General features: G+C 43.0%; 2 protein-coding genes across 5 annotated transcripts in view; one reads left to right on the top strand and one right to left on the bottom strand.

Moving 5' to 3' along the window:
- The first annotated feature begins 892 nt into the window (after positions 1-892).
- Positions 893-24284, top strand: part of C1QL3 (complement C1q like 3) — a 52055-nt gene continuing 28663 nt past the window's right edge. The window contains exons 1-3 of one of the 2 annotated variants that reach the window (XR_014792413.1): positions 914-1501; positions 9138-9734; positions 20974-21041. Coding sequence is in view for 1 of the 2 variants with exons in the window: in XM_084858991.1 (XP_084715117.1) it covers positions 914-1501; positions 9138-9317 (768 nt within the window). In the remaining variant the exon portion in view is untranslated. Of the gene's footprint in view, positions 1502-9137; positions 9844-20973; positions 21042-24284 lie in introns of those variants that run through there. The other variant, XM_084858991.1, reaches the window with a different exon arrangement.
- The window catches only part of PTER (phosphotriesterase related), a 44059-nt gene continuing 31926 nt past the window's right edge, over positions 12152-24284 (bottom strand). The window contains exons 4-7 of one of the 3 annotated variants that reach the window (XR_014792412.1): positions 18685-18825; positions 16270-16405; positions 14875-15091; positions 12152-12929 (exon numbers count right to left, since the gene is read on the bottom strand). Coding sequence is in view for 2 of the 3 variants with exons in the window: in XM_084858988.1 (XP_084715114.1) it covers positions 14881-15091; positions 18685-18825 (352 nt within the window). In the remaining variant the exon portion in view is untranslated. The remainder of the gene's footprint in view (positions 12930-14874; positions 15092-16269; positions 16406-18684; positions 18826-24284) is intronic. The other 2 variants (XM_084858988.1, XM_084858989.1) reach the window with 2 other exon arrangements.

The raw sequence follows: 24284 nt of genomic DNA, 5'->3' as shown, positions 1-24284 counted from the left end.
GGGGAGAGAAAGGGAGAGGGAGAAAGAGGGGAGGAAAACATTTCCCCACACTTGTCAGTGAGATGCCAAACTCTCCGTGAGTGGGATGCGTGGAGCAGATGCTGGGATGAGATGCCAAGGCAGCTCCCCTTTCCCCTGCGCTTTTGGGTGCTTATAAATTACCGCGGCGCCTTCGGCAGCCTCCTCTTGGGTGGCGAGGGGTGGCGTGCGCTCAGCGCCTGTGTGTGCTCAGCTCGAGCGAGCGGTGCTTCGCGGGGCCCCGGCGGCAGCTCCAGCGGAGGAGCCAGGCAAGGCTGACGAGGAGCCTCTCTCTCGCTCCCGTTCTCTCTCTCCCTCGCGGTGGTGCGAGCAGGAACCTCCCGCGCTCCCGCGTCTCCCTGCTGTCCTCGGAGAGTTGGTGTCGCTGCGGAAGCCTAAGAATGAATGAGTGAAAAAAAGGGGTGAAAAAAAGAAGAGGGGGGGGGAAAACCCCGCGGGAAGGCCGCGAGAGAGGCGACCGGGAGGAGCAGAGGGGAAGTTGATTCGAGCTGGCACAGGCGGAAAAAAAAGTCGATCGCCAGCAGCTGCATAAAAGTGTGCGCGGCTCCTCTCCAGGGTAGCGGCGGCGGCGGCAGCCACAGGTGCCCCAGACGGAGCGGCCGGGCGGCAGAGCGAGGCGGCGCGCCCGGGACTCCTCCGCCGCTGGGCTCTGGCGACGGACGCCGCTCCGGGCGCCCCTCCCCGCCGGCGGGAGGCCGAGGGCGAGGAGCCCCGAGGGACGCGGGGAGGCCGCCCCGCGGAGATTTCGGCGCGAGGAGGTGCCCGCCCCGCCATCAAGATTTTGTCCAAAAGCAGGCAAGAGGATCGCCCCGCGCTGAGCCGCCTGGTGGGCAGCAGGCGCCGGCTGATCGCGGCCGGCGCGCTGGGGGTGGTCATGGTGCTGCTGCTCGTCATCCTCATCCCGGTGCTGGTCAGCTCGGCCGGCACGTCGGCGCACTACGAGATGCTGGGCACCTGCCGCATGGTCTGCGACCCGTACGGCGGCACCAAGGCGCCCAGCACGGCGGCCACGCCCGACCGCGGCCTCATGCAGTCCCTGCCCACCTTCATCCAGGGCCCCAAGGGCGAGGCCGGCCGGCCGGGCAAGGCCGGCCCGCGCGGGCCCCCGGGAGACCCCGGCCCGCCGGGGCCCGCCGGCCCGCCGGGCGACAAGGGCGAGCCCGGGCGGCAGGGGCTGCCGGGCCCGCCCGGGGCGCCGGGCCTGAACGCGGCCGGGGCCATCAGCGCCGCCACCTACAGCACCGTGCCCAAGATCGCCTTCTACGCGGGCCTCAAGCGCCAGCACGAGGGCTACGAGGTGCTCAAGTTCGACGACGTGGTCACCAACCTGGGCAACCACTACGACCCCACGACGGGCAAGTTCACCTGCTCCATCCCGGGCATCTACTTCTTCACCTACCACGTGCTCATGCGCGGCGGCGACGGCACCAGCATGTGGGCCGACCTCTGCAAGAACAACCAGGTGGGGCCGAGGGGGGGCCGGCGGGGGGGGGGAGCCCGGGCGGGGGGGAGCGGCGGGACTCTCCGCGCGCGCGGCGCCGCCGCTCCTCTCCAGACCCAGGCGGTCGGGGCGCCCCCGAGCGGGTTAGTGCCTTTCGTGGCCCGTGTCGTGGCTCCTGGCACAACTCTCCGTGCCGTTGGGTTGCTGCGCGGCCGGCAGAAACGCAACCGATCAAGCGTCACCTGTTGAATTTCTGCCGGCGGTGCAGCCGGGAAAAGATGGCAACCGAGCAGCGATGAAATTAAGCGGAGCGGAGAGCGGCGCCGCCGCCGGGAAGGCGTAGCGAGCAGGAAAGAATGGGCGGGGGGGGGGGGAGCCTCAAAGGACTTGGGGGCTGGAAGGATGCCCGGTGCTCAATTTCCAGTGTTAAGAGACCACGTAGCCGCCCTGGCTTGTTTGAGAACCAGTACTGGTGAGGACAAAATACTCTACACATGCTCTAAGGCACTGCTTCTTTATTTCTTCACATGGTCAGTCTGCACGTGGTAAAGAAGTGAGGGCAGGATGGACAGAACCCGGTATTGTTGACAGGTTCCGGGGCTTTGTCTGGCTACTCGGATGAAGAAAGCGCGGGTGTCTCGGGAGGCAGCAACGGAGCGGGAATTCGGGCTCGGGGTAAAGGACCGGGCGGACGTAAAGGCAGCGCCAAAGAGGCGCAGCCCGCGATATCTGGGTGCGTACACCGGCATAGTCATACGGGTGCAGCGCGGAGTGAGGCTCGCCGCCTACCCGCGATGACTTGAGTTGCACTAGTCGCTCCTTGAGCCCGCCGGCCGTGCCCCAGTCCAGCCATCACTGGGGCTCGAGTTGCCCGCGATGGCCGTTCCCTCTCCCTTGCGGTGCGTGTTGGTTCTGGGTGAAGCGGAGGAGGGCTCTTGCGCACGGCGCGAGCGAGCATCACTAATCCAGGACTAACTCACGCGGGACGCGGGTGATGGTTCTTGGTGTTTTGTTTCCCCCCGCGGGGAAAAGAACAGCGCGGGCCGAGGAGCGGGGCAGGGGAAGGGGCAGCGTCGTTTTGCAGGGGAGGGGGAGATGAGAGCGGGCGAGCCCCGGGGAAGAGCTACGCGGCGAGGAAGGAAGGAGGCTTTGGGGCAGTGGGCCGAGCGCTCCGACGGCGATTGCTGGGGCGTGGAACGGGCACCCAAGGCCTCTATGGGGTGCCAAGGGCGCGCTGGAAGGGGCGCTTCAGGCCCAGGAAAGAGGGCCGGCAGGTCCACTCATGCGCAGAAAACATGAATCGGGTTGGGGGGGGTGAGATAGGGAATAGGCGACCCACCTTCCCCTGGAAAAGAGGCGTCTCGGGGAAAGTGAGAGGCTCTGGGAGCGGGGCCGGCAGTCCAGGGCAGGCGTGGTGGCCCCACTGGGGTAGGTCAGCGGGACCCGCTCCCCCGCTCTCCTTGGCAGTGGAGGCTTTTGGCCCCGATTGCGGGGGAGCTGTGAATCCATTCTGGGTTTTAGCCAGAACCAGCCAGAACTCTAAAGGAGCTATCCGGAATTGTTGCGCCCTATCCCCAAAATAGGTCCGGCACGTTGGGCTAAAATCCAGAATGGACGTACAGCCCCACCGAAATCGGAGCCACCTGCCTCCACTGCTCCTTAGTTACATTTCCACCAAGCCCGGCCGAGGCGTGAAGGCGCCTTGTACTTACTGCCCACTCCACGCCGGCTTCTTGCTCCGCTTCCCCTCGGGCGGCGGGGGCGCGTGTGCTAGCAGTAGTAACTTCTGAAGGAGAAGAAAGAGCCTCGTTTAACTGGGTCTGTCTAAAAGCGGCCCTCCTTTCTCTGCTCAGAGAGCCCCGGCGAGTGAGTGGCCACAAGCGGCATTTGCAACCGGACTGACGCGCCACGGCGACGTGGCCCTGGCAGTCAGTCGCTTCGGGGGTCAAAAAACAAACATCCCCCGTCGCCCGCTTTGTGCATTTTGCCCGCGTGGTGAGCGGCGAGGAGAAAGCCAAGAGGGCCTGGCGGGCGGGCCTTTTGCGCGCCGCGCCGCTGACGCTAGTAGATAGCTATGCCTCTTGCAGGCCCGTCGAGGCCTGCAAGACCTCGAAAAAGCTCGGATGGGGTCGACCGAGCCCAGACAGCTACTCAGCCGAAAGCCCGCGCTTGCCTCCCTCAGGCTTCCGCGGCTTGCTCCACCGCCGCGGCCTTGCGTTATCGTAGCCGCAGCACGCCTCTGAAAGGGCGAGGGGGGAAAGCGCGGGCTCTCGCTGAGGGCCTGGCTCCTGGTGGGAGACCCCTAACTTGGGCAGGAACGGGCCGAGCCTGGGCGGAGGTGGAGGAGGCTTCCGCATGGCTAGAGGAAAACTTTTGGCGCCTCCATCTCAAGCTTGTCTCGGAAGAAAGTTCCATTTCAAGCCCTGGGGACTCTTCGAAGGCTGTAATCCCATGCATGGGGAGCAGGGAGTAAGCCCCGTTGTACTACATGGGGCTTCATTTTGAGTAGATGTATAGGATTGCGCAGCTCCAGTGGAACCCTATGCATGTCTACCAAGAGGCAAGTCCTGTCGAGAGCTCAGTGGGACTTACTCCCAGGGAAGTGTGTACAGGATTGCAGCCTAAATCGGTTTAGGATGGAGCCCAAAGAATCTCTAGGAGATTCATCTACACCATGAGAAATCAAACAGGAAGGAAATGACAAGAGAAGGGAAGCAACAGGGGATTTTCCTCTTAATTTGCAGTTTTGTGACAATAAAATAAAAATCCTTTTAGAACCCAACATATAAAATCGGGGGTGTGTGTGTAATGCTAGAATAAGTATGGGGATAGTGAAGGGAATGGCAAGCAAAAGATTGTTATGGGAAGAAAAAGGGATTGCTTAGAGATGCATTGAGAGGAGGAGGTGAACGCTATCCATTTTGTGAACTGCCCAGAGATCTTCTGCTATTGGGTGGTACAGAAATGTAATAAATCAATAAACTGCTACCATTACTGTAAGTACAAACCAGATTTATGCCAGAACACATGCAACACAAACCTTTGCATGTTTTCAGAAGTAAGCCCTGTAGTGTACAATGAGGCTTACTCCCAGGTAAGTGTGCATAGGATCCTGCAGTGCAGTGCCATAGATGGATAGATAGAATCTATTTGTCTATCTTTGGAGATTTGTCAGGGAGGGGGTTGTGTTACTCCATTCTTGCCACACTACTTTTCCAAAAAGCATTGTTTTCCTTCCTGATTGTTGGCAAACAGGCAGAACTAAACCCAAACAAACCCTCTATTTGAGCCATATTTCCTCTTCCCCCTACAATTCTTCACTAGGCCAAACATTAAATATGAGATTCTACAGGATGAAAGACATAGGAATCATCCATTTTAATTAGTTTAAATGGTGCTACGATTGCTTGCTTCCTCTGGCTCTTAAGTGGCCCCCAGGGATCTGGCCCTCATATATATACATAGATATGATTAGCACATGTATATAATTGTTTGCATTCATTATTGTCTGTGTAAGCGAGATTGATAATTGGATAGGGTAAGAAAAATTAGTCAGAATTTGTGCCTAGATGCACTTTGTTGCTGCAAAAGTCCAGTAGATAGTTCATGGATAAAAATATAATACAACAAACATTATAGACACATGCACAATCCCATATAAATATGTAATTCCATAAATGTGGAAATCAAAAAGTAATATTTATCAAATTATGCCACTTGTAAGACAAGAAATCAAAATAAGGCATCCTTAATGGAAAGCATTCCAGAGTTTTACCAGTAAATGTTTATGCCAACAGAGTGCTAGGTGCTGTATAGAAAACAAAAATGGCACTGTTTCTTACCTAGGAGTTTGCTGATTACTGCTTTCAGGTTTACAGACTCCACCAGAATATTAGAGGTCGATCTTTAATATTTGCTTTTTATTTATGAACTACTGTCACTATAGGTAGCACAGTGAGCATGGTTTTGCTTGCTGTATTCTGACAAGGGTTTCACAAAAGCTGCAATACAGGATTCCATATCTGTATAAAGTACTCGAGATTGAAGGGATTTTTTTTTCCCCTGAAAGGCAAAATAATGAAGTTGAAATTGCTGAACACTGGTACTGGGGAATACCAGTGTACCGTAACCACATGACAGTCCTTTTCAGTCATTCCAGCTTTGTGTTGAACCCAGGATCACAGATGGGAGCATCAAAGGCTGGTAAATTAATCTGATATGCCACTTAACCTTTTGTTTATGGTTTCTCACAAGTACTGTAAAAATGAAATTATGAGGACATCAGTAGTAATTAATCAAATTAGCAAATGCCTCTAACATAAATACTGCCTTTAAAGATGAGACCACATTGTTAAACATTAAATACAGTGCAATCAATTGTCATGTCTCACATGTACATCTGTTTGGCTTACAAATAAAAAATGTTCAAACATTTTTGGTTATTAAAAACCGTTATTTCTCTTTAACCCCAGATGGAAATAAAAATACACAATAAAAATGCACAAACTACAGTGCATGGCGTATTTTTATGATTGTAAATATTAAAATAAGCCTGAAGATAGACTAAGTACATAATCCCAGACATTTATAAATTGCTTAATTTAGTCACTATACAAACAGAACAGACAAATATTGATCATGCAGTACTGAACTCAGTTTATATTTATGGAGTCATAAGAAATCCGTATGCCAATTTTTTATATTGGTGAGTAGCATTAATGCACTGATGTTGCGGGGACAGACTGTGATTTGCTCTTATAAAGTTGACAGCCAATGAATTGTGAATAGAGTTTTCAATACAAATTATTGTTGGGGGTGGACAAATTACCTTTTGGAGAGAGCAAAGTGTTACAGATTCACACTGTAATGAAGGAAAACATCAGTGCTGGAAGTGTATATGACTTGCAGAGAAACACAAAATCATTCAAGTGCAACATATATTGAATATCTCAAGGACTCCCATGTAACACATTGCCTTCCTTAATAGTTAGCTTAAATATAGAAGTGCTGAGACTATAACATAATTGGTTTGTTTGCAGTTTTAATATCCCTGTATACCTCTATCGCTCATTGAGGTGAGCAATCATGAAACTTATGTAATGTACACCACATTAATTGTTTTAATTTTAAGACACCTTTAACATCTACAGCAATACACTTAGAATTCTTCTGAGACTGTCCTTGTAGGCTTTAAAAAGAAATTGCATTGGATACCAGCAACAACAAAGGAGGTAGAGAGACCATAAAGTTAGCACACTGAGTATGGGATTGAGGTTAATGCAGACTCAAAACGTAGCTGAACACAAAATGACTGCAATCTACAAAGTATTTTTAGGAGCACAATCAATAAATCTTTCGATTCTTTTAGTGCAGACAATGTCCATTACTGTGGAGTGTGTCCACTATCTTTATATAGTGTACATAATGATATACGAAGTACATTTAATGCTAAAGCCAGTAGGACAATAGAGTTCATGCCCCTTTATGGCAGGAAAAAATAATAATAGTTGCTGTAACATTAAATGTTACAGAATTCAACATGTAGCATTTAAATACAGAATAAATGGAATCTGAGTAATGATTTAAACAGTCATATTTAATAAAATGTGGGCATCAATTCACTTCAACTCATGCTATAATAATCATTCAGAGGAACTCAAGCATACCTTCTTTCTCTTTACTATTTGTAGTATCAGTAATGATCTCAGAACAGGATAGTTCCTAAGGATGAATATTTCTGGCACTAATGTCTGTGACCATCAGCTCCTCCCAGATGCTCATTAATCCTTAGGAAATAGACTATTTGATGGTTATTGCTTAAAGACAGATCACTTCAAAAAACAATGTAATATTTTGAAGCAATGAATCCAAAGCAGGACTGCTTGGGATATTATTATACAGTGTGTCAGCTTAAATTAGAACATTAGTTAAGCAATTACAAATCTCTTAAGCCTTTCTGAACCTTGCTATATGATGCAGAAGAAGAGGTTTTTCCTGCTTCTGTGACTTCTAAGCTTCATAATACCCTATGAGATCTAGTATGGTGAAAAGTCTTATCCATTGCTAACATTTCTGTATTAATGTGGGATCATATCACATGAAAATTTAATTTGAAAACCTATCATTTATACCTTTGAAAGGCATTCATAGACATTTTTGACTTATTGTACTTTTTCCAATTCTGAAAAGATAAAAAAATCCAGCAGATTGTATGCCAAGTCATGCATTATTTCTTAGTTCTGGTTTGCAAAAACACTAAATCACTAACAGCTCTGTATAACTGTACTGGAATAAGGACAGGCAACAAAGCAGATGATACATTGTAATAATATAAATTGTGTACAAATAAAAGTTTAAATATTTTATCTGTAGAACCAAACTGCATATAAATGATCTGAATGATTATAGTCTATTAAACTGGACTATATGCACTTCTTCTTTGATTATATGCTGTACTGAGAGCAAGATTATGTCAGGATTCCAAAGACAGGTTGTTAAATATATTGAATATGTAATACCTTAAGATATAAGCAAAACCATGAGCTTGGAGACTTCTAATGCACTGTTTATGACTAAGAACCGAATATTTCTAAGATGATCATCATGAATCAGGAAATGGTGATATGTATTTATTCTCTATTTTAATGAATTGCTTTTAAACCACACACATTCAATGAGTTTGACTTGATCACATTGCTGTGCTGCATCTTCTTCATACATCCATTTAAATTCAATCTCAGCAAGAATGTAAAGTTCACTGATTCAAAAGCCAAGGCATCAAGGGATTGTTTTATTATATGCTTATCCCTTCTCCATACTTCTATAATCACCTTATATCCTTATCTCATAACAGAGCTGATTCTGATCCTGAATCGATAGGAATCAAGTGCAATCTTAGATTGATATACACCTGTTTGAATCTGGACTGAAATCAAAATTGTGGCCAGGTTTTCCCCCATCACCACTTTGGCGCATGCTGTAGGCTTGTGCTAGCCCAGTGGAATGTTTGCCTGTTTTTCCCATGTCATATCACAAGCTACTTTTGAACACCCTCCTTAGTTTGTCATGCATCGTAGGAGCTACAGTTCAAGGAAAACAAATCTGAAGCTCTCCTAGTCTCATGGAACTAGTTTCACAGTTCTTTGTATCTTGGCCTAAGTGTAGAGTACCAGTTTGGTGAAGTGGCTAGTGATGGATTGTGGATCCCTGCTCAGCATTATAGCTCACTGGGTGACTTTGGACCTCCCAGTCTAATATGTGAAAATAAGATGGAATAACGCCCATGCATGCCACCCTGAACTTCTGAGAAGGTGGGATACAAATGGGAGAGATAATAAATAAAATAGTGTGTCAAGTTATTCCTTAGAAGGAAGTTTTCTTCCTTCTAGGAATATATGCTGAGGGATGGGGGAAGTAGTTTTGCAATATTCTGGCAAACAAAAAAGCTAATGGTTGGTGGCTTAAGTTTAAATGTTTTGCTACACCCAAGTCGGCTACTACTGTGCGATATGTCGGTGACCACACTGGTAGAGAAAAAAAAATTCTACCAAGAATGATGGGCACTGGAACATGCTGCTAACCATGCAATTTCATTCCACAGTGCTTACAAGTATTAAAATTGTAAATCAAGTATTTTAATGCATTTTTTTAAATTTAGGTACGAGCCAGTGCAATCGCGCAGGATGCAGACCAAAACTACGATTACGCCAGTAACAGTGTAGTTCTACATTTGGAGCCAGGAGATGAAGTCTACATAAAATTAGATGGAGGAAAAGCACATGGAGGAAACAACAACAAATACAGCACATTTTCTGGATTTATAATTTATGCTGACTGATAATGAGTCAAAAACAAAATCACATTCTTCTAAGTGATGGATTCATGTGGCAAAAATCAATGAATCAAGAATCCCAGAGGATACTGGCTGTGGACACCTCAGTAATGGGGCCAAATGCTACCTGACTCACATCTGTACAATCCAGAGTGTGTTAAAAAAATATAAAGCAAGTTAAACAGATGTGTGATCCACTATCGCCAAAGCAAAATACTCCTTGTTGTTAGTGTCCATGTGAATGAAGTCCTATATAGATCACAACTTTTATAGAGAGAAAAACAAAACAAATCATAAGGCACTGAACTATTTCTTCAGCATATATGATACTTTTGGTGTGCTATGATCTTGCTGCTTTTATCCATCCATCAGCTTGTGACTTACCTGCTAACTATGATGCGTGTGGAGCCAACTCAGTATGTGGTGAGGAATGATTTTACAATAAAAGATAACTAAATTTTGGTTATTCCCTCCAAAGGAATTATTTGCCTAGTCCTTGTATTCCCCTACTACCTAGAAATAGAAATTAATCTGCTTCAAGCCTTATCTCTAATTTTACTGTATATAAGTGAACATCAGATGTTTAATATCTATAGCACAGTTGTGTCTAATCAGTTTTCCACTATTGCTCCGGTTCAATGATTTCTTACGGGGATAGGAGCTCTAGTGTACACAGAGTTCCAACACCCAGAAGGGGTGTCCCATTCATTTCAGCAGAGGAAGAAAAATCCATGTGTAAATTTCTGTACATGCCCCTGTTCTCCCTCCACTGATGTGAATGGGCAGTCTGCACAAGCAAGAGGGCCACGTGTTCACTGAAGTATGCAGTGCTCTGAATCTGTATGTTTGAGAGAAAAGCATGGAACAGTAAAGTTCTGAGGAAAATATATTAAATAGAAACATACCATATCCTGATATTAGGGATGCTAAAGGTACAGCTTGTAATTTTCATTAGGAATATGATCTGGTGTTTACTCCTTTTTCTTCCCTAGCACAATGTACAAGACATTCCTGCCCATCTTGTGGCCCCTCTTTTGGAGAGGTCATCCCCCATTCCCAGTGTCATGTGCACGTTTTGCCCTCACTATAAGTGTCTCCAAGTGCTACACTTCTTTCCACAGGAGTGAATGAGAGCCATTGACCTATATGGAAAAATAGTAAAAGTGGATACTCAGGAGCACCATTTTGGTAGCCCAACCTTTGCGACCACACTAGTGATGATGGTGGGGGAAGCACGTTTTACTTCTTCCTGCCCTAACATGTTGCCAAATGTAACCCATTTACTTTGTTCCATAGAACTCAATGATATCGATCAACATTTGGGCCTGATCTTATCTGCATAGTCTCACCCTGTGCTCTTCATTGGGCTCCATCCGCCCATAGCTACAGCTGTATGGAAGCTTCTCTCCTGTGGTGCTTTCTAAAGCACTTGCAGTATGTCGATACATACAACCAAGCAGGTATAGCTGATTGCATGGGTTTTCTTACCCAGTCAGCACCTTCCTTTTCATCAGGGTGCCAATCTCATTAGGCAAGGCCCACCCAATCAGGCTTGCCCATATAGTTGTGATATTTGCACACACTGATTCCACATAGTTCAGTACTTTCAGGAAACAGCTGTCACGCAGCAATGGTGTGTATATATGAAGGGTGTGGTGTGTGTGTCTTACAGCACAATCCCATGGATGTCTACTCAGCAGTAAATCTCATTGAGTTCAGTGGGCTTTATTCCAATCAAAGTATGTACAGGATCATGCTAGAATGTGACAGATAGAATGTTGGTACCCAGTTAAAACTTCAGTAAATAATTTTTACACCCTAATTGTCGAACAGGCTGTTCCAGCATGTGTTTAGCATGGATTATGCTAATAAGCTGCTCTGCAGCAGCATCAGAAAAATGTGTCATACAAGCAACATAATCAGATCTGCCATCATGCGTGTTTTGCATTGCGTTCAGTATGGGCAGAAGGTTTTTCATTCCTTATTTCTGTAATGATCCCGTGAATTAGGCCAGTGTTAGTCTACTCTCACCCCTGTGGAACCACCATGGAAAAATGATATGCTTTTGGAATATCCGAGTCTATAGCTGAATGCTGCAATATCTAAGTCTGGAACACTATTCATTACACCCAGTTGGATTCAGGACCTGCCTTCTATGGACGGAAGGGCTTCGCTCATGCAAAGTGCTTCTGTCCAATGTTTAGGGATCCCTTATCCCCTCTGCAGCACAGTTTTCACCATTCAATAGTCTTCAAACCCTCTGTGTAGCTTTTTCAAGGGGCTGGAGCAGTGGCCATGGGGAGGCGGTGGTATGCAAGTCTGCTTCCGTCAGCCCAGTTGCATGCGCCTAATTCTGGATCCAACCCACCATTTAGTACTGGCTGTTTCATCCCCACTCCCAGATATGTTCATATCAAGAGAATTTAAACACCTGTTTTTATGGATCATTTTAAGTCAGGTTGGAATGAGTGCTCTGAAGCAACTAATCCTGTATATAAATTTCTAGTTAGTTTCTATTTTTTAATATTAATGTTAACATTTTATATATTTAAAAGCTTCACTGCCTGGAACCATTACGTGGGAAGTTATGAGAATACTAGAATGCAATCTTATACTCATTTACATGGGAATGAGTGCCACTGACCTCAGTAGGACTTACCTCTGAGTAGACATGTGTAGGATTGCACAGCAAGGGTGCTAAACTAATATAATATGATTTGTTTCACCATTAGTCCAATGCAAGGAGGTCTTCAGAGTGCTAGATTGTGGAATAAATAATGGGATTATGTAATATATGTATATTATTAGAAGATAAGAAAATTATGCAAAGGAGACATTGCCAAATGTGGAAAAATGTTTATTTTAAGCCTATTTTTCTTATATCAAGAAGCTCAAAAGAGACTTTCCAGTTACATTTCCATAAAAAAAAAAAACTCTTTGACACAATTAATGCTTCTATACATGTGTTCTGGAATAATTTTTTAAAATACCCATTATATGATTTATACCAGAGATTCTAGGCGACCCTTAATTGTACTGTGGAAGTTCATCTGTGAAGCAGTTTCCTGATACAATAAGCTGGTTGCTGCCACTCATAAATGTATTTACATGAAAGTAATTTCCACTGAAACCTGGAGTTATTGCCAAGTAAAAATTGTTTACAATCAACATGTTGGGAAGCATCCACAAGTGAAGTAGAGCTTGCTTATTTAAATTTATTTACAGTGCAATCGTATACATATCTACTCAGAAGTAAGTCCTATTGAGTTCAATGGGATTTGCTGCTAGGAAGTGTATACAGGACTGCAGCTTGAATGTTATTTTTATAAAGAGGAAGAATAATAACAGGCCAGGCACCTAGTTTCTCTGTTTAACAGAATCTTCCACAAAAGATCAATTTTAGTTTGAAAATTAGGTTAACCCTATCTTTAAGTACCCAAAATATCATTCCCGTCTTTCATAATCCAGTCTCTTTATTTTCTAAATGTCTGTAAATCACATATTAAAAATGCAAAAAATCAACTCTCTAAAAGGATCTGTTGAATTCTGTCATTATTCCATTATCTTTTCTCTGCTTGGAAGACATTCAGGTTCATAAAGGATGTTCCACGACTCCATCTATGTAGTGAAAAAAAAAATGACTCCCATAACACATCAGTATATCTCGAAATATTACTGTGTTTCATTCAACTGGATGATTCAGCCTAAATTCACCTGATTATAGCACCAATTTATGAGTTGATGAAGTGATTGTTTTTATTTCAGTTCTATGTAAGCATACATTGAATTGAGCTTTCTGATGACTCTCTAACTTGCATCTACTGATTTCGTAATTGGATTTGATGGAAAGATACTTGGTATACATTGATTGACAGGAAAACTTTGGAGTTTTTCTGTGAAGTGTCAGATAGACAAGAGACATGTTCCAGAGAAATAGATTCACTTGTACAGAGGGGCCCATTTTCCTTTTTCTGGAAAGCAGAAGTTTCAATTGCAGTCTGGAATGCAATGTAGAGTGCTGCTATTTGGAAAAGGTGAAAAAGGGACAGCATATGTGCACAATCTGCTGTACATGCAATTTGCTCAATTGCAGCCTATGACTAGACATGCAGTGTCAACAGTAGGGCTGTGCATGGCCCCCCCGATCCGACTCAGAGGCCACTTCGGGGCTTCTGAGGTGACCCAATTTGGTTCAGGCTGATTTGCCCCCCCCCCCCCCGACTCGCTTCGGCCGACACAGCTCCTTACCTGGGCCTTTGTTCCATGGGTGGGGATGCTGCCATGGGGGAGCTGCCGCCACCGGGGGAGCCGTTGCCGGCGCTGCCGGGGGAGCTGCTGCCACCACCCACTCCTAGGTCCTCTGGATGCGTGCCGGCAGCCGTGTTGTTGTTCTGGAGGGGGGAAGCCATTTTTAAAATGGCTCCCCCCCTCCAAAACAACAAGATGGCTGCCAACGCACATCCAGAGGACCCAGGCAAGGAGCTGGGGGCTGGGCGGTAGCTGGGATTCCAGATTGCTTTGAAGCACTTCGGAGCGCTCCACTTGGTGCCCCTTCTACTTCGCCTCAGAGGTGGCCTGAAGCACCCTGCTTTGACTTGGACCTCAGGCTTTGGGCCGAAGCAGTGCACAACTCTAGTCAACATGAATATAAGGATTTCAATGCCATAGGACAGCCTTCCTAAAAGTTATACCCTCCAGATGTTTTGAACTACAATTCCCAGCATTCCTGACAATTGTCCATGGTAGGTGGGGCTCCTTGGAATTGAAATCTAAAAATATCTGAAAGGCACCAAATTGGGGAAGGATGCCACTAGGATATCTAATATGCCATTAGAATATCTAATGGTGGACATGTTTTGAAGTATAATAAACATGATGTTAGGTTGTCCTTTTTGAACAGATAAAACATTTTCTTGAGATAGATTAGCACTTCTTTCTGATTAGAACCACAGAAAACAATAACAAGGCAATTTTTTAAATCATATCTTTACATACTGATTTGTAAATTATGGGCTTTGTCACATTAGCTCATTAAACTGTTACTACATATTTTGACTTTTGGTATCATCTCTTCACAATTATTTATGATAACATTTCTTAAAAAACATAACAATCTAGCTCCATTGTTTTGATTATAAAATGTATGTGTGTGTTTTCTTTAAATAGCCATAATCAAGGAAAGCAAGACTTTGGTTTATTTAGCCTGCATTATTATACACACTTACCTGGGAGCATGTCCCATTGATCACAATGTACAGAACTGCACTGTTAAGTCTACTGACTAATATCTGATGGGGAGGTAGGCATGCTGAAATCAATGTAATGCACCTCATTCTGTGGGATTGTGGCCACTGATTTTCAGTGAGGTTTAACTGCTCACACTAGCATTCAGTTTGGCCAGTGCATTACTGGAGGCTTTCAAATTGTTTTATTCACATGGATATTTTCCAATCCATTCCTTACAATGCCATTTTTTAAAAAAAAGATTCTTTATTCAGTCTAAAAATGTTAAGTCGCAAATTTACATTATCTCTGAAGTAAATCTGATCACAGCAATACTTACATTTTCTTACTTAAAAGTTAGCCACTGTTTTGGATTCGCTACCAATAGCTTATCAATCTTATTTTGAGATATGCCTCTAACAATCATTTTGGGGACTATGTTTTCAAGTATATGAGAATATCCATGACCCCCATATTTCTTTAATCTATTCTTTGTGTGTATGTCATGAGCAATTAAAACTTTGTCTTCATAGCCCTCATCAATCAACATCCGAACCCTGCAAAATACAGACAATAGATATCTGTCAGTGCATTCTTCATATTAATCCAGTAATACTGTGGAAATAATTCTTGGATACAGGTTTAGACTGTATTTTTAACGAAATGATCTATTTTGGCATGTTTAAAAGAAATACAGGTTATGTCTATAAATAACCGGAGGGAAAAGAAAAACCAATCCTGACACCACCTTGCTTATGAGTATCAGCTATTGGCTGAGTTGCTGTGATGTAACTGAATATTTATGAGCATTCAACATGTTCAAGGATATACTGTCCATTATAGAATGTTTTCAAATAATGCAGCTTCTGTGAGGGAAGTGAAAAATCAGTTTGGCTGGGAAATAACAAGACAAATGAGCTGGATGCAGTAGAAAAACTGAATGGGGATGTGGGGTAGTAGTGGGTAAGAAAGCAAAGTCATAAAATGAAATACGTCCAACACTGAATGCCATCATCCACCGTTCGAAGGTACTAGAACACTTGTGAATGAAGCCTGAGGTTTGGCAATATAATTTTTACAGGATATCAGCAAACATACCTTTATGCATAACTTTAATGAACAAATCCAGCATATTCAGGGTGTATCCAGGAACATTATGTTTTAGACACCCCATGCAGTGGTACAAGCCACTAACGAAACACAGATATGATCAAGATAGTGCCAGATGCAATACCTAGACAGCCAAAGGCTTATTCCTTAGAAAAATGTTCGCTTCCTGCAATCTTCTGTTTGAGAAGAGAGACCCGGACCCCCTATTATCATTGGTTAGTAAGTCCTACCAGCAAAAAATGCCTAGTTCAATACCATTTAAAGTTTTTATTTTGCAAACCCCTTGAGAAGGGCTTTTTAAAACCTTTAAACATGGTATTAAAATATTTTAAATAAATACATACTGGAAGACCAGCATGGTCTAGTAGATAGAATTCTGCAGTTGAACATCTCTGCTTAGTCACAGACTCAATGGGTAGCTGTAGTCAGCTGCTCATTAGTATGATCATCTTCATGATGGTATGAACCCAAATTATTTGGCCACAAGCAATGAGAGTTACCCATGCTGCATACTACTATGAATGAGGCTGAGCTTCACCTGATCACTATAACTACATTTGAGCTAATAAACATTAGAAATATTAATATGAATGTAGTATTACAGGAAAGTAGTAGTTTGACCCACCTCAAACTTCCTTGGATCAATGGATAAAATAAGTCAGCCAGCTGCAACATCATCTTGAGGGAAAATAAACTTCTCTCCATATAATTTGTCAAAACACACCCTAACATAACTACACCCTTGAATTTTCAATAAAATTCTGTAAAATTAATAGATAAAAAAACCTCAGTTTAAATTATGTTGTCTCAAAGGCCATATTTAAAGATCCACGTGCAAATTTAGATATTCACAAATCTTTTATTCAGCATTAGGGAAGCTGAACACAAGTTAAATCTGAAAATTCTTTCCCCTTCCAATGTTTATACAAACGCAGACACAGAGGTCAGTTTGATTTGTATGAATATGATGAATATAAGTCAAACATGAGCTGGCTACGAATTAACAAGTAGTCTGCCAGTTATCCTAGTATGTTCAGCAACAACAAATTGAGTACAAAAAAAGCAGTTTAATGGCACTTCCAGCATAAATGCACGCACTATTCTGGGAGAAAGGCAATCTTGTAGCCCTATAAAAACCTACTGTCACTTTTGCTCAATGCCACTCTGAGAAAAAATTTTGAAGGAATTGTGGTGGCTAGGAAAAAGGAGTATCGCGTTGTGAATTGAACAAAACTATTCCCATTATTGATAGAAGTCTTTCTACCTGCATAACTTCCAATCATATATGTTCAAGGAGTACTTTCGTTTGTCACAAAATTGATTCCAGATTAGCCAAGCAGGAGAAGTTCCAGGAACGATTTCATGTTGTGTTAATTTAAGTCATTGTAGGGCAGGTAGACAGGGAGAAGCTGAAACACAGTTTACATCAAGAGAGGGAGAGCAACTTGTGGCCCTCCCGATGTTTGGCCTACAACTCCCATGATCCTCAGCATTGGCTATGATGGGAGTTGTAAGCCAAAACATTGGGAGGACCGCAAGTTGCTCAACCCTGATTTAAGCCTTTACTTGTACTTATGTTAACTTCTTTTCTGAGAACAGCAGCAGGACTTAATCAAGAAATTATTACCTGGGAGAGACAATCATATGATCAAGGTACTGTATCCATGCAAGAGCTAAGAAGTGAGTTTGTATAGACAATCAGAAAATAGGCATTGTGTGTCAATAACTTCAGTGTTAGTATTTCTTTTGTTAAAATGTAGAAATATATACTTGTCCAATCAGTTTTCGTTTCACTTTACGTATTATAATTTTATGAATTACACAAAATTGGTAGGTGTTGGTAGGGTAGGGGGGAGGCACAAATGCAGTACTTCCACTCTCTAACTCTGATTAGATCAGGAGAGGACTGCAGGACAGCACAATGCCTTGCCTCCTGCACTAATTCTCCCTGCTCTTCCCCCAACAGCCGTAAGTAGAGTTAAGAATTATGTTTGCGCTGGCCTTAACTGTGATTACTGTTTACTAGAGTTCCTTTCATAAACAGGCTTTGAAGCTGGTTTATAAAGTACGGTCAAGAGGGAACCTGGTTAGCATCAACCCTTATCCAGGAAGCCAAACTAAAATGTTACGGAGTTACAATCTCTGCATTACAATGTGGATTGTGCCAATTTCCTATAAAACAAAGTGTGGATGAACCATCTAAAGAGTAGCATGAGTGAGTAGAAGGGTTGAACGCTGAACCCTTTCCCTGCACATGCTTTCTTTGTAACTGTTTTTCTCCTGTTAGGGGTTGGAACCTCCAGTCTCAAAAGATTCAACATCCTTTCCTTCCAGAGCTGCACTTTAACTGCCCAAACACAGCACAGTGGGATTACCCACAACAGAAGACATAAATTGTGCTACCACAACATCTAGTTTGGCCTATGATTAACCATGATTAAGATAGGAAGCAGGGATCCCTTCCCCATGTGAATTTATCCTGCCCTTTCCCTGAAAGCATTAACCACATGCCAAACTAGATGTTATGGTAGCACAACTTATGTCTTCTAATGTGGGTAGGGATAGACAGATCAGACTAGTTTTGATCTGTCATCAGTTCATTCCATCCTGTTTCTGCATTAATTTGGGTGGGTGTTAAAAAAAAAAAAATCACACAAAAATTAATGTGCATTTTATGGTAAAGTACACATTTTAATGCACATTTTGATGCATTTTTGAAGTGGAAAACCTGCATCACAAAATTTGGAGAAATGCAGAATCAGAAGACTAACTGCGTTCAGATCCACATCTTCATTTGGGAGGTGCTAATCAGGTCAGTCTGCTTCCAAGTGTGGACTGAACAAAATCCTTGAGCATCCCTTAGAGGCTGGGAGTGCTATGTCTGCTTTGGACCTTTGTGACTAAACCAAAGTACCATCCACAGGAAGCTAGAACACTTGCCATGATGATGTAAGCGACAGACAGGTTCAGTTTGTGGGACTTTTAAAACCTACAACAGAATTTTCAGTGTCTAGAAATGTTACTGGATTGCAATTTGTACCTTAAAATTCTTTCATTGTCACTTGGCATGTCAATATCAGGATTCATTTGGTAGAAAATGAATTCTGTTCCAAAAAGGTCATATTCTAAGTAGCATCCAAGTCGAGCAAACTCCAACAGCTTCTTCTCATCAAATATAGTCCTGCAGAAATCAAAGTATACATTGTAAACTTGCTTAATGCAATCTTATCTCACAGTTGACCAAAGCATTTATCTCATTTGACAAGTCTTCAAATTGATCAAATACTGCTTCATAACTGCTTCATATTCCTCAGAAGTCAGCTTAAATTAAAGACCTGTAGCTGTTCTCACCAGGCCATGTTTACAAACATTGCTATTCTCTGCACATCTGGTTTATTAATGGACTAACTGGTCATCACATTTTTATATCTTTTCAACTCTTCGGCAATACTATGGGGTAAAATCAATGAGCGCAGAACTTATAAACACTCCAAATAGTACTAAAAACCTTCCCTGAATTTCTCTCTCATATCCTTATTCTGTGTCTATTCAGAATAATTTCACTCCTGACACTACCAGGTCATGGAAGTGCTAAAGAGAACAAATTACCTTTTGCTGGGATTCATATACATAACTGATAATTTTCAAGGTAAGCTACAACCATTACCTGTTAATTATTACCCAACCTCGAGATTCCAAAAACTTTAAAGTGATAGTCTTACTGTTATCCTCCTCATGGCCACCAAAATAGTGTGCTGTGTAAGAGTACAACATTTTATAGTTCTATATTGTAAATTATTGGAGGGCTAGAATATCTTAAAAAAATAAAAATGGACAAGAGACACAACAGAGTATATGTAATGGTTCCACAGCTGATCTGATGTATTTTTTAAAAGTTAAAAATAGCAAAGTAAAAACCACTTTAATGGCTTTTCATCCACCAATAAGAATACAGCCAGAAATATAACTTATGAAGATGTTTCCAGGCTAACGACTGAGGCTAGTTTGATTGCTTGGTCCTCTTAATGGCAATTAAAAAAATATGTGGTGACTGTGAAGGTTTGAGATTTGAGGCCTACAGAGGCAAGGTAAAAAGGTCAAGCTTAGAGGCCTGGAGTTTTTTGTTCTTGTTGGGAGGGGGTATCCCTGAGAGGAGGAGTTTCATTTCCCTGGTTGGTTTCATTTTCCTGAGTTAGGTTTTATTTCTCCAGGTTTGAAACAGTACTTTTGGTTTGGGGGAAGGAGAGGATACAAAGTGAGGGAGACCAGAGCCTGAAGAGAGAGGGGAACCCTGAAAGTGGCATTTCTAAAGTAGATGGGCAAGTGAAGCTCCAGATAACATGCACTACCAGCAACAGTCAGGCATAAGAAAGCCCTATAGAAAGAACATACATAGGAACTAAAACCCCACACAGAGTTTTCTAATTGTGGTTAATCGTAACCTATGGTAGCAAAAAGGCATACATATTTATTTTATATAAACAGAATTTTATAATTCTGTTTATATAATTTTATATAAACAGAAGATACCCCCAAACATAAGAAACAAAGCAATTTATATTTAATCAGAATAAAATACATACAATTAATATATGTGTGTGTGCGTGCGGGGGGGGGGGAGTTAAAAGTGACTGCGTTTTTAAACCATGGTTTTATTTAATTACTTGTGAACATAAAGTTGTTGACCAATTAATGAATGGCGTATGGACTGATTGTGAACACCTCAGTTCCTTTTACTAATGCAAAAGCTCAGTATTAAGGCTACCGTCCAGGCCAGATATTGTTCGTTTGCATGTTCCTTGTTTTGGGGGTGAAATAATATTAAGAGTCCTGATGCATCTAGGCCAAGAAGTCAGAAAGTTTCTTCACCTACAGAAAAATTCCTTTGAGTAATGGAACATACATTTATTTATATGTTGCTTACATGTTTTGTCTTCTGACCTGGTTAATGAAAGCTTCTGATTATTTTCAAATTAACTTTCAGTAGAAACTTTAATTTCTGGTAAGTCTTGGAGTAGTTTTAACAAAAACAATTTTACTTTGTCTAGCCTATGCATTTGACATTAATGTAGATATCTGTATTTGAAATAGGGCTCAGCTGAAAGGGGAAGGATGCATTAAAAATATTTTTAAATGTCCTCCATGAAGTGGCCCCCCTCTCTGTTTTAGTGACTGTTTTGTGGCCCTTCTAAACAATCACCCAGAGGGAGGACAAGAAGCATTGCCCTTAACCTGATTTGGCTTCTCAGTGTCATCATGCTGAGTGGCTTCATGATAATGGGATGTCATCATGCTGCATGAAATAAGACCCCACTACTTCTTTTTAAAGGTGGTATGGAAACTACAGATCAGGGAAAGTACCATAAGCAAACAGGCATCAACCAGTATGCAAACAAGGTAAGCAGGGGTTGGGGTGTTGTGAAACTTTTTGCATTCTCAAACAGTCTTCTCTCCCGACCTTAAAAAAATATGAAAGAAAATTCAGTAGAATTATTTGAAATAAGAATTCTCACTATTTCAGTGCTCCTTCTGCTTAATGCCACAAAGTCATTAGGGTGAGCTCAATTACATCATAGTCTGTTACTATGGAAATGACTGATGTCACACATTCAATATTATGACTTAACAGCAGGATTAAGTAGGAGGAACAGATGGGATGAGTGAGAGTAAACCCTTGTTCAAACACAACTGTCACCAGCAGGAGTCTCATTATTACCAACTGTAATTAATAAAATCCTTATTTAAAAAAAATAATCTTCTCAGTTTATACAGGACCAGAGATGCTAACAAATAGGTTTTCAAAATGCTGTGCAAGAGGTGTGGCTCATATTTACAGCTTTGACACAGCTCTAGGCACTGTAGCAGCCAAAAGCATTATGTTATACTTAAGTTTCGCCGCCATGTTTTGTATTATCATTTTTTATTATTTAAATCACAAGTCATATGAGTTTGCCAGAGGTCATAATCAGGGTTGTTAATAACCAGCAGCCTGTTTACATGAGGCAATCTAGAATAACCTCTAAGCAATCAGGCAGGGTTGCATTTGGAAGACAGTTGGGGATTTTTTCTGTTTTTGATTTAGGGTTCCAGTGTCTCACAAATGAGTAGACATGAATGGAAAGACAAGCTAGTAATATATGTGGACTTTGCTGTAAGACAGATTTAAATTATATATGTATGAGACCAGCAACAAAGTGCTGCAGTGTGGAGTGCTCCTGTTTATATTGTTCCAGCCAGCCATGTCCTCCTCCGGTTTACTCCATTCCATTCTACCTCCCATCTGGTTTTCCATTCCCCCCGCCCCCAATCCCAACAGTCAGTCAATATTCTGTAGCCATTGAGCACACTCAGTCCTCATTGGGCTGTTTTAGAGGCTTTCTTCCATTAGTGTTTTTCCACACCAATACCTCCCTCTTGTGTGTGGATAGTGCCATTTTGGCTACATAAGCATCTGCACTCATGGATGGATATCAGAGAGAATTCTTAACTTTTGGGAAGGGGAACTGGTGTGTGTGTGCACGCGCATCTGTCTCTGCTTCCCCCCCCCGCTCCCTCTCACACATGCACCACAGATATAGTCCAACTCTATCGAAGTAGAGAATTCATAGTTATATGGATGGAGATTCTTCAATAAAAATCAGTTCTACATAAATTGCACTCTATCCCCAAAATTCAGTTATAAATCATATGACCACAAATAGCTTCCAGCCTTCAGCAATCAACATTGCTAATCAATACTTGGTCATTTGCCAGCTAATCATCAGCCACACAAGGTCATATACGTTTGGCTTGGCCAAATAGCTCTTATTTCTCAACTGAAGGGATGGGGCATTCATTACTCTGCTCTCTATGGGTGTAGTATGGCTTTTGCTTTCAGTAAGAACAACACCTTGCTGTTGTAGGAGGAGAGGATCCATCTAATGGAATGTAGCTTGTGGGTGTTTTTAACGTATGGGGTTTTTGTTGTATATTTTTGCTAGAGTTTGAAGAAAGTGGAGGAAGAACAAGATACAGCATTTTCCTGTAACAAGCAGCTTGTCTCACTTTCTCATTTAAAGCTATGTGCCCTGCAGATATACTTCTGCAATGTACCTGTGGTAAAAGTGGCCTCGGCTGTGTGAGCTGATCCACATGGCAGAGAGAAAGGAAGTTAAGAGTGGTAGGTGTATGGGTCTACCTTTGCATGGGGGCTGGACCAGCTACCAGTTACGAACACAGGAAGCTGCTTTATACCAAGTCATACAGGCAGCAGGTCTCCAGGAATTCAGACAGGGTTTTGGCTGCCAGGGATGTCAGGTGTGGAACCTGGGACTTCCTACATACAAACCATGTGTGCTCTTTCCCTGTAATTCTATGTAGAAACATGGGCTGTGATCCACCTACCACTTCAGCCAGCAAACATAAACTGACTTATGGCACAGCCCTGTGCTTATTTACTTGAGAGCATGCTCCACTGAAGTCAGCAGAACATGCTTCCGAATGAACATGTGCAGGACTGAGCTGTTAGTTAGTTTTTACTGATGACTGGAGGACTGCATTTCAGCATCCCAGTGCAAATTTGCCTACTCATCCAGCATCTCAATGAACATACTGTTATCTGTGCCACAGAAAAGTACATTCATTTTAAAATTTTAAGAAATCTGATATTGAGACAAGCAAGTAGGAAAAGAGGCCAAGCAAAATATTTGTGCCCAGTAGAAGCAGTGGTATGTAACTATATACCCTCAATATACTATATATTTCTCAACCAAGGGAGCGGCCCCTCTCACGGGAATAGAAGACATTAGCAAGGATGGGTAGGTATGAAAACAAGGTCTTATTGGTAATGAATCAAGACTCATGAGCTCCAAAGGATGTGATGTGGCCTTACTGGAACACCAAATGGGAAAATGGGATCACAATTATCTAACTGGAGATGAAGTTGCACAGAGAAAGAGTACAGAGCCAGAGCAGAGGAGTGTCATAGTGTGTGCTCACATGTGCATATGCATGTGTAAACAATACATGAAATGTTATGGGCATGTGCAGAAGCTCAGAAAAAACAACAGAAGGAGTGTAAGACCATAAAAGTCCATTGGGTTGGATCCAAGAGGAAGGGCTCTACTCGTGGAAAGTCTCTCTGACCAATTTTGGGGGAAAACCCTCCCTCCACACCACAGATCACTCCATTCAGCAGGGTCTCCTGTTACTTTGCAGAGCATTTTCAGGGGGTTGGAGCAATTGCCATGGGAAGGAAAGGGCAGGGGGAGTCCAATCCCACCAGTGCATTTGATCCAGCGTAAATCCGGATCCAGCCTAATAAAAATAGAGGAGTAACACAGATGTTTAGAAGGGATTTGTACAGCTTCATAGAGTTCCAACACTGTTATAGGAGTTGTATCTCAGTGAAACGTTCTATTTCATTATGGCATTGAACAGCTCCCTGACATAAATGGGACTTGATAAATGCAAAGTAGACTTGAAAAACATGGTAACTTATTTAGGTGCCCAAGCAGCAACTTAAGCAGACACTTGTGTTCTCTAATGAGCGCTGTGATTCACAAAGTGTTTAGGCTGGCATATTTGTATTAAGCTTTGTGGACTTCAGCAGGACTAAATGATCTTGTACAAGTATGCTGGTTTGAGTGATTTGAGGATCTA

Source organism: Heloderma suspectum, chromosome 5 (genome assembly GCF_057233095.1).
Source record: "Heloderma suspectum isolate Gila_16-S chromosome 5, 16-S_ref, whole genome shotgun sequence".
Lineage (NCBI taxonomy): Eukaryota > Metazoa > Chordata > Lepidosauria > Squamata > Helodermatidae > Heloderma > Heloderma suspectum.
The sequence above is the reverse complement of the archived record's forward strand: the minus strand, read 5'-3'. Positions and strand labels throughout refer to the sequence as shown.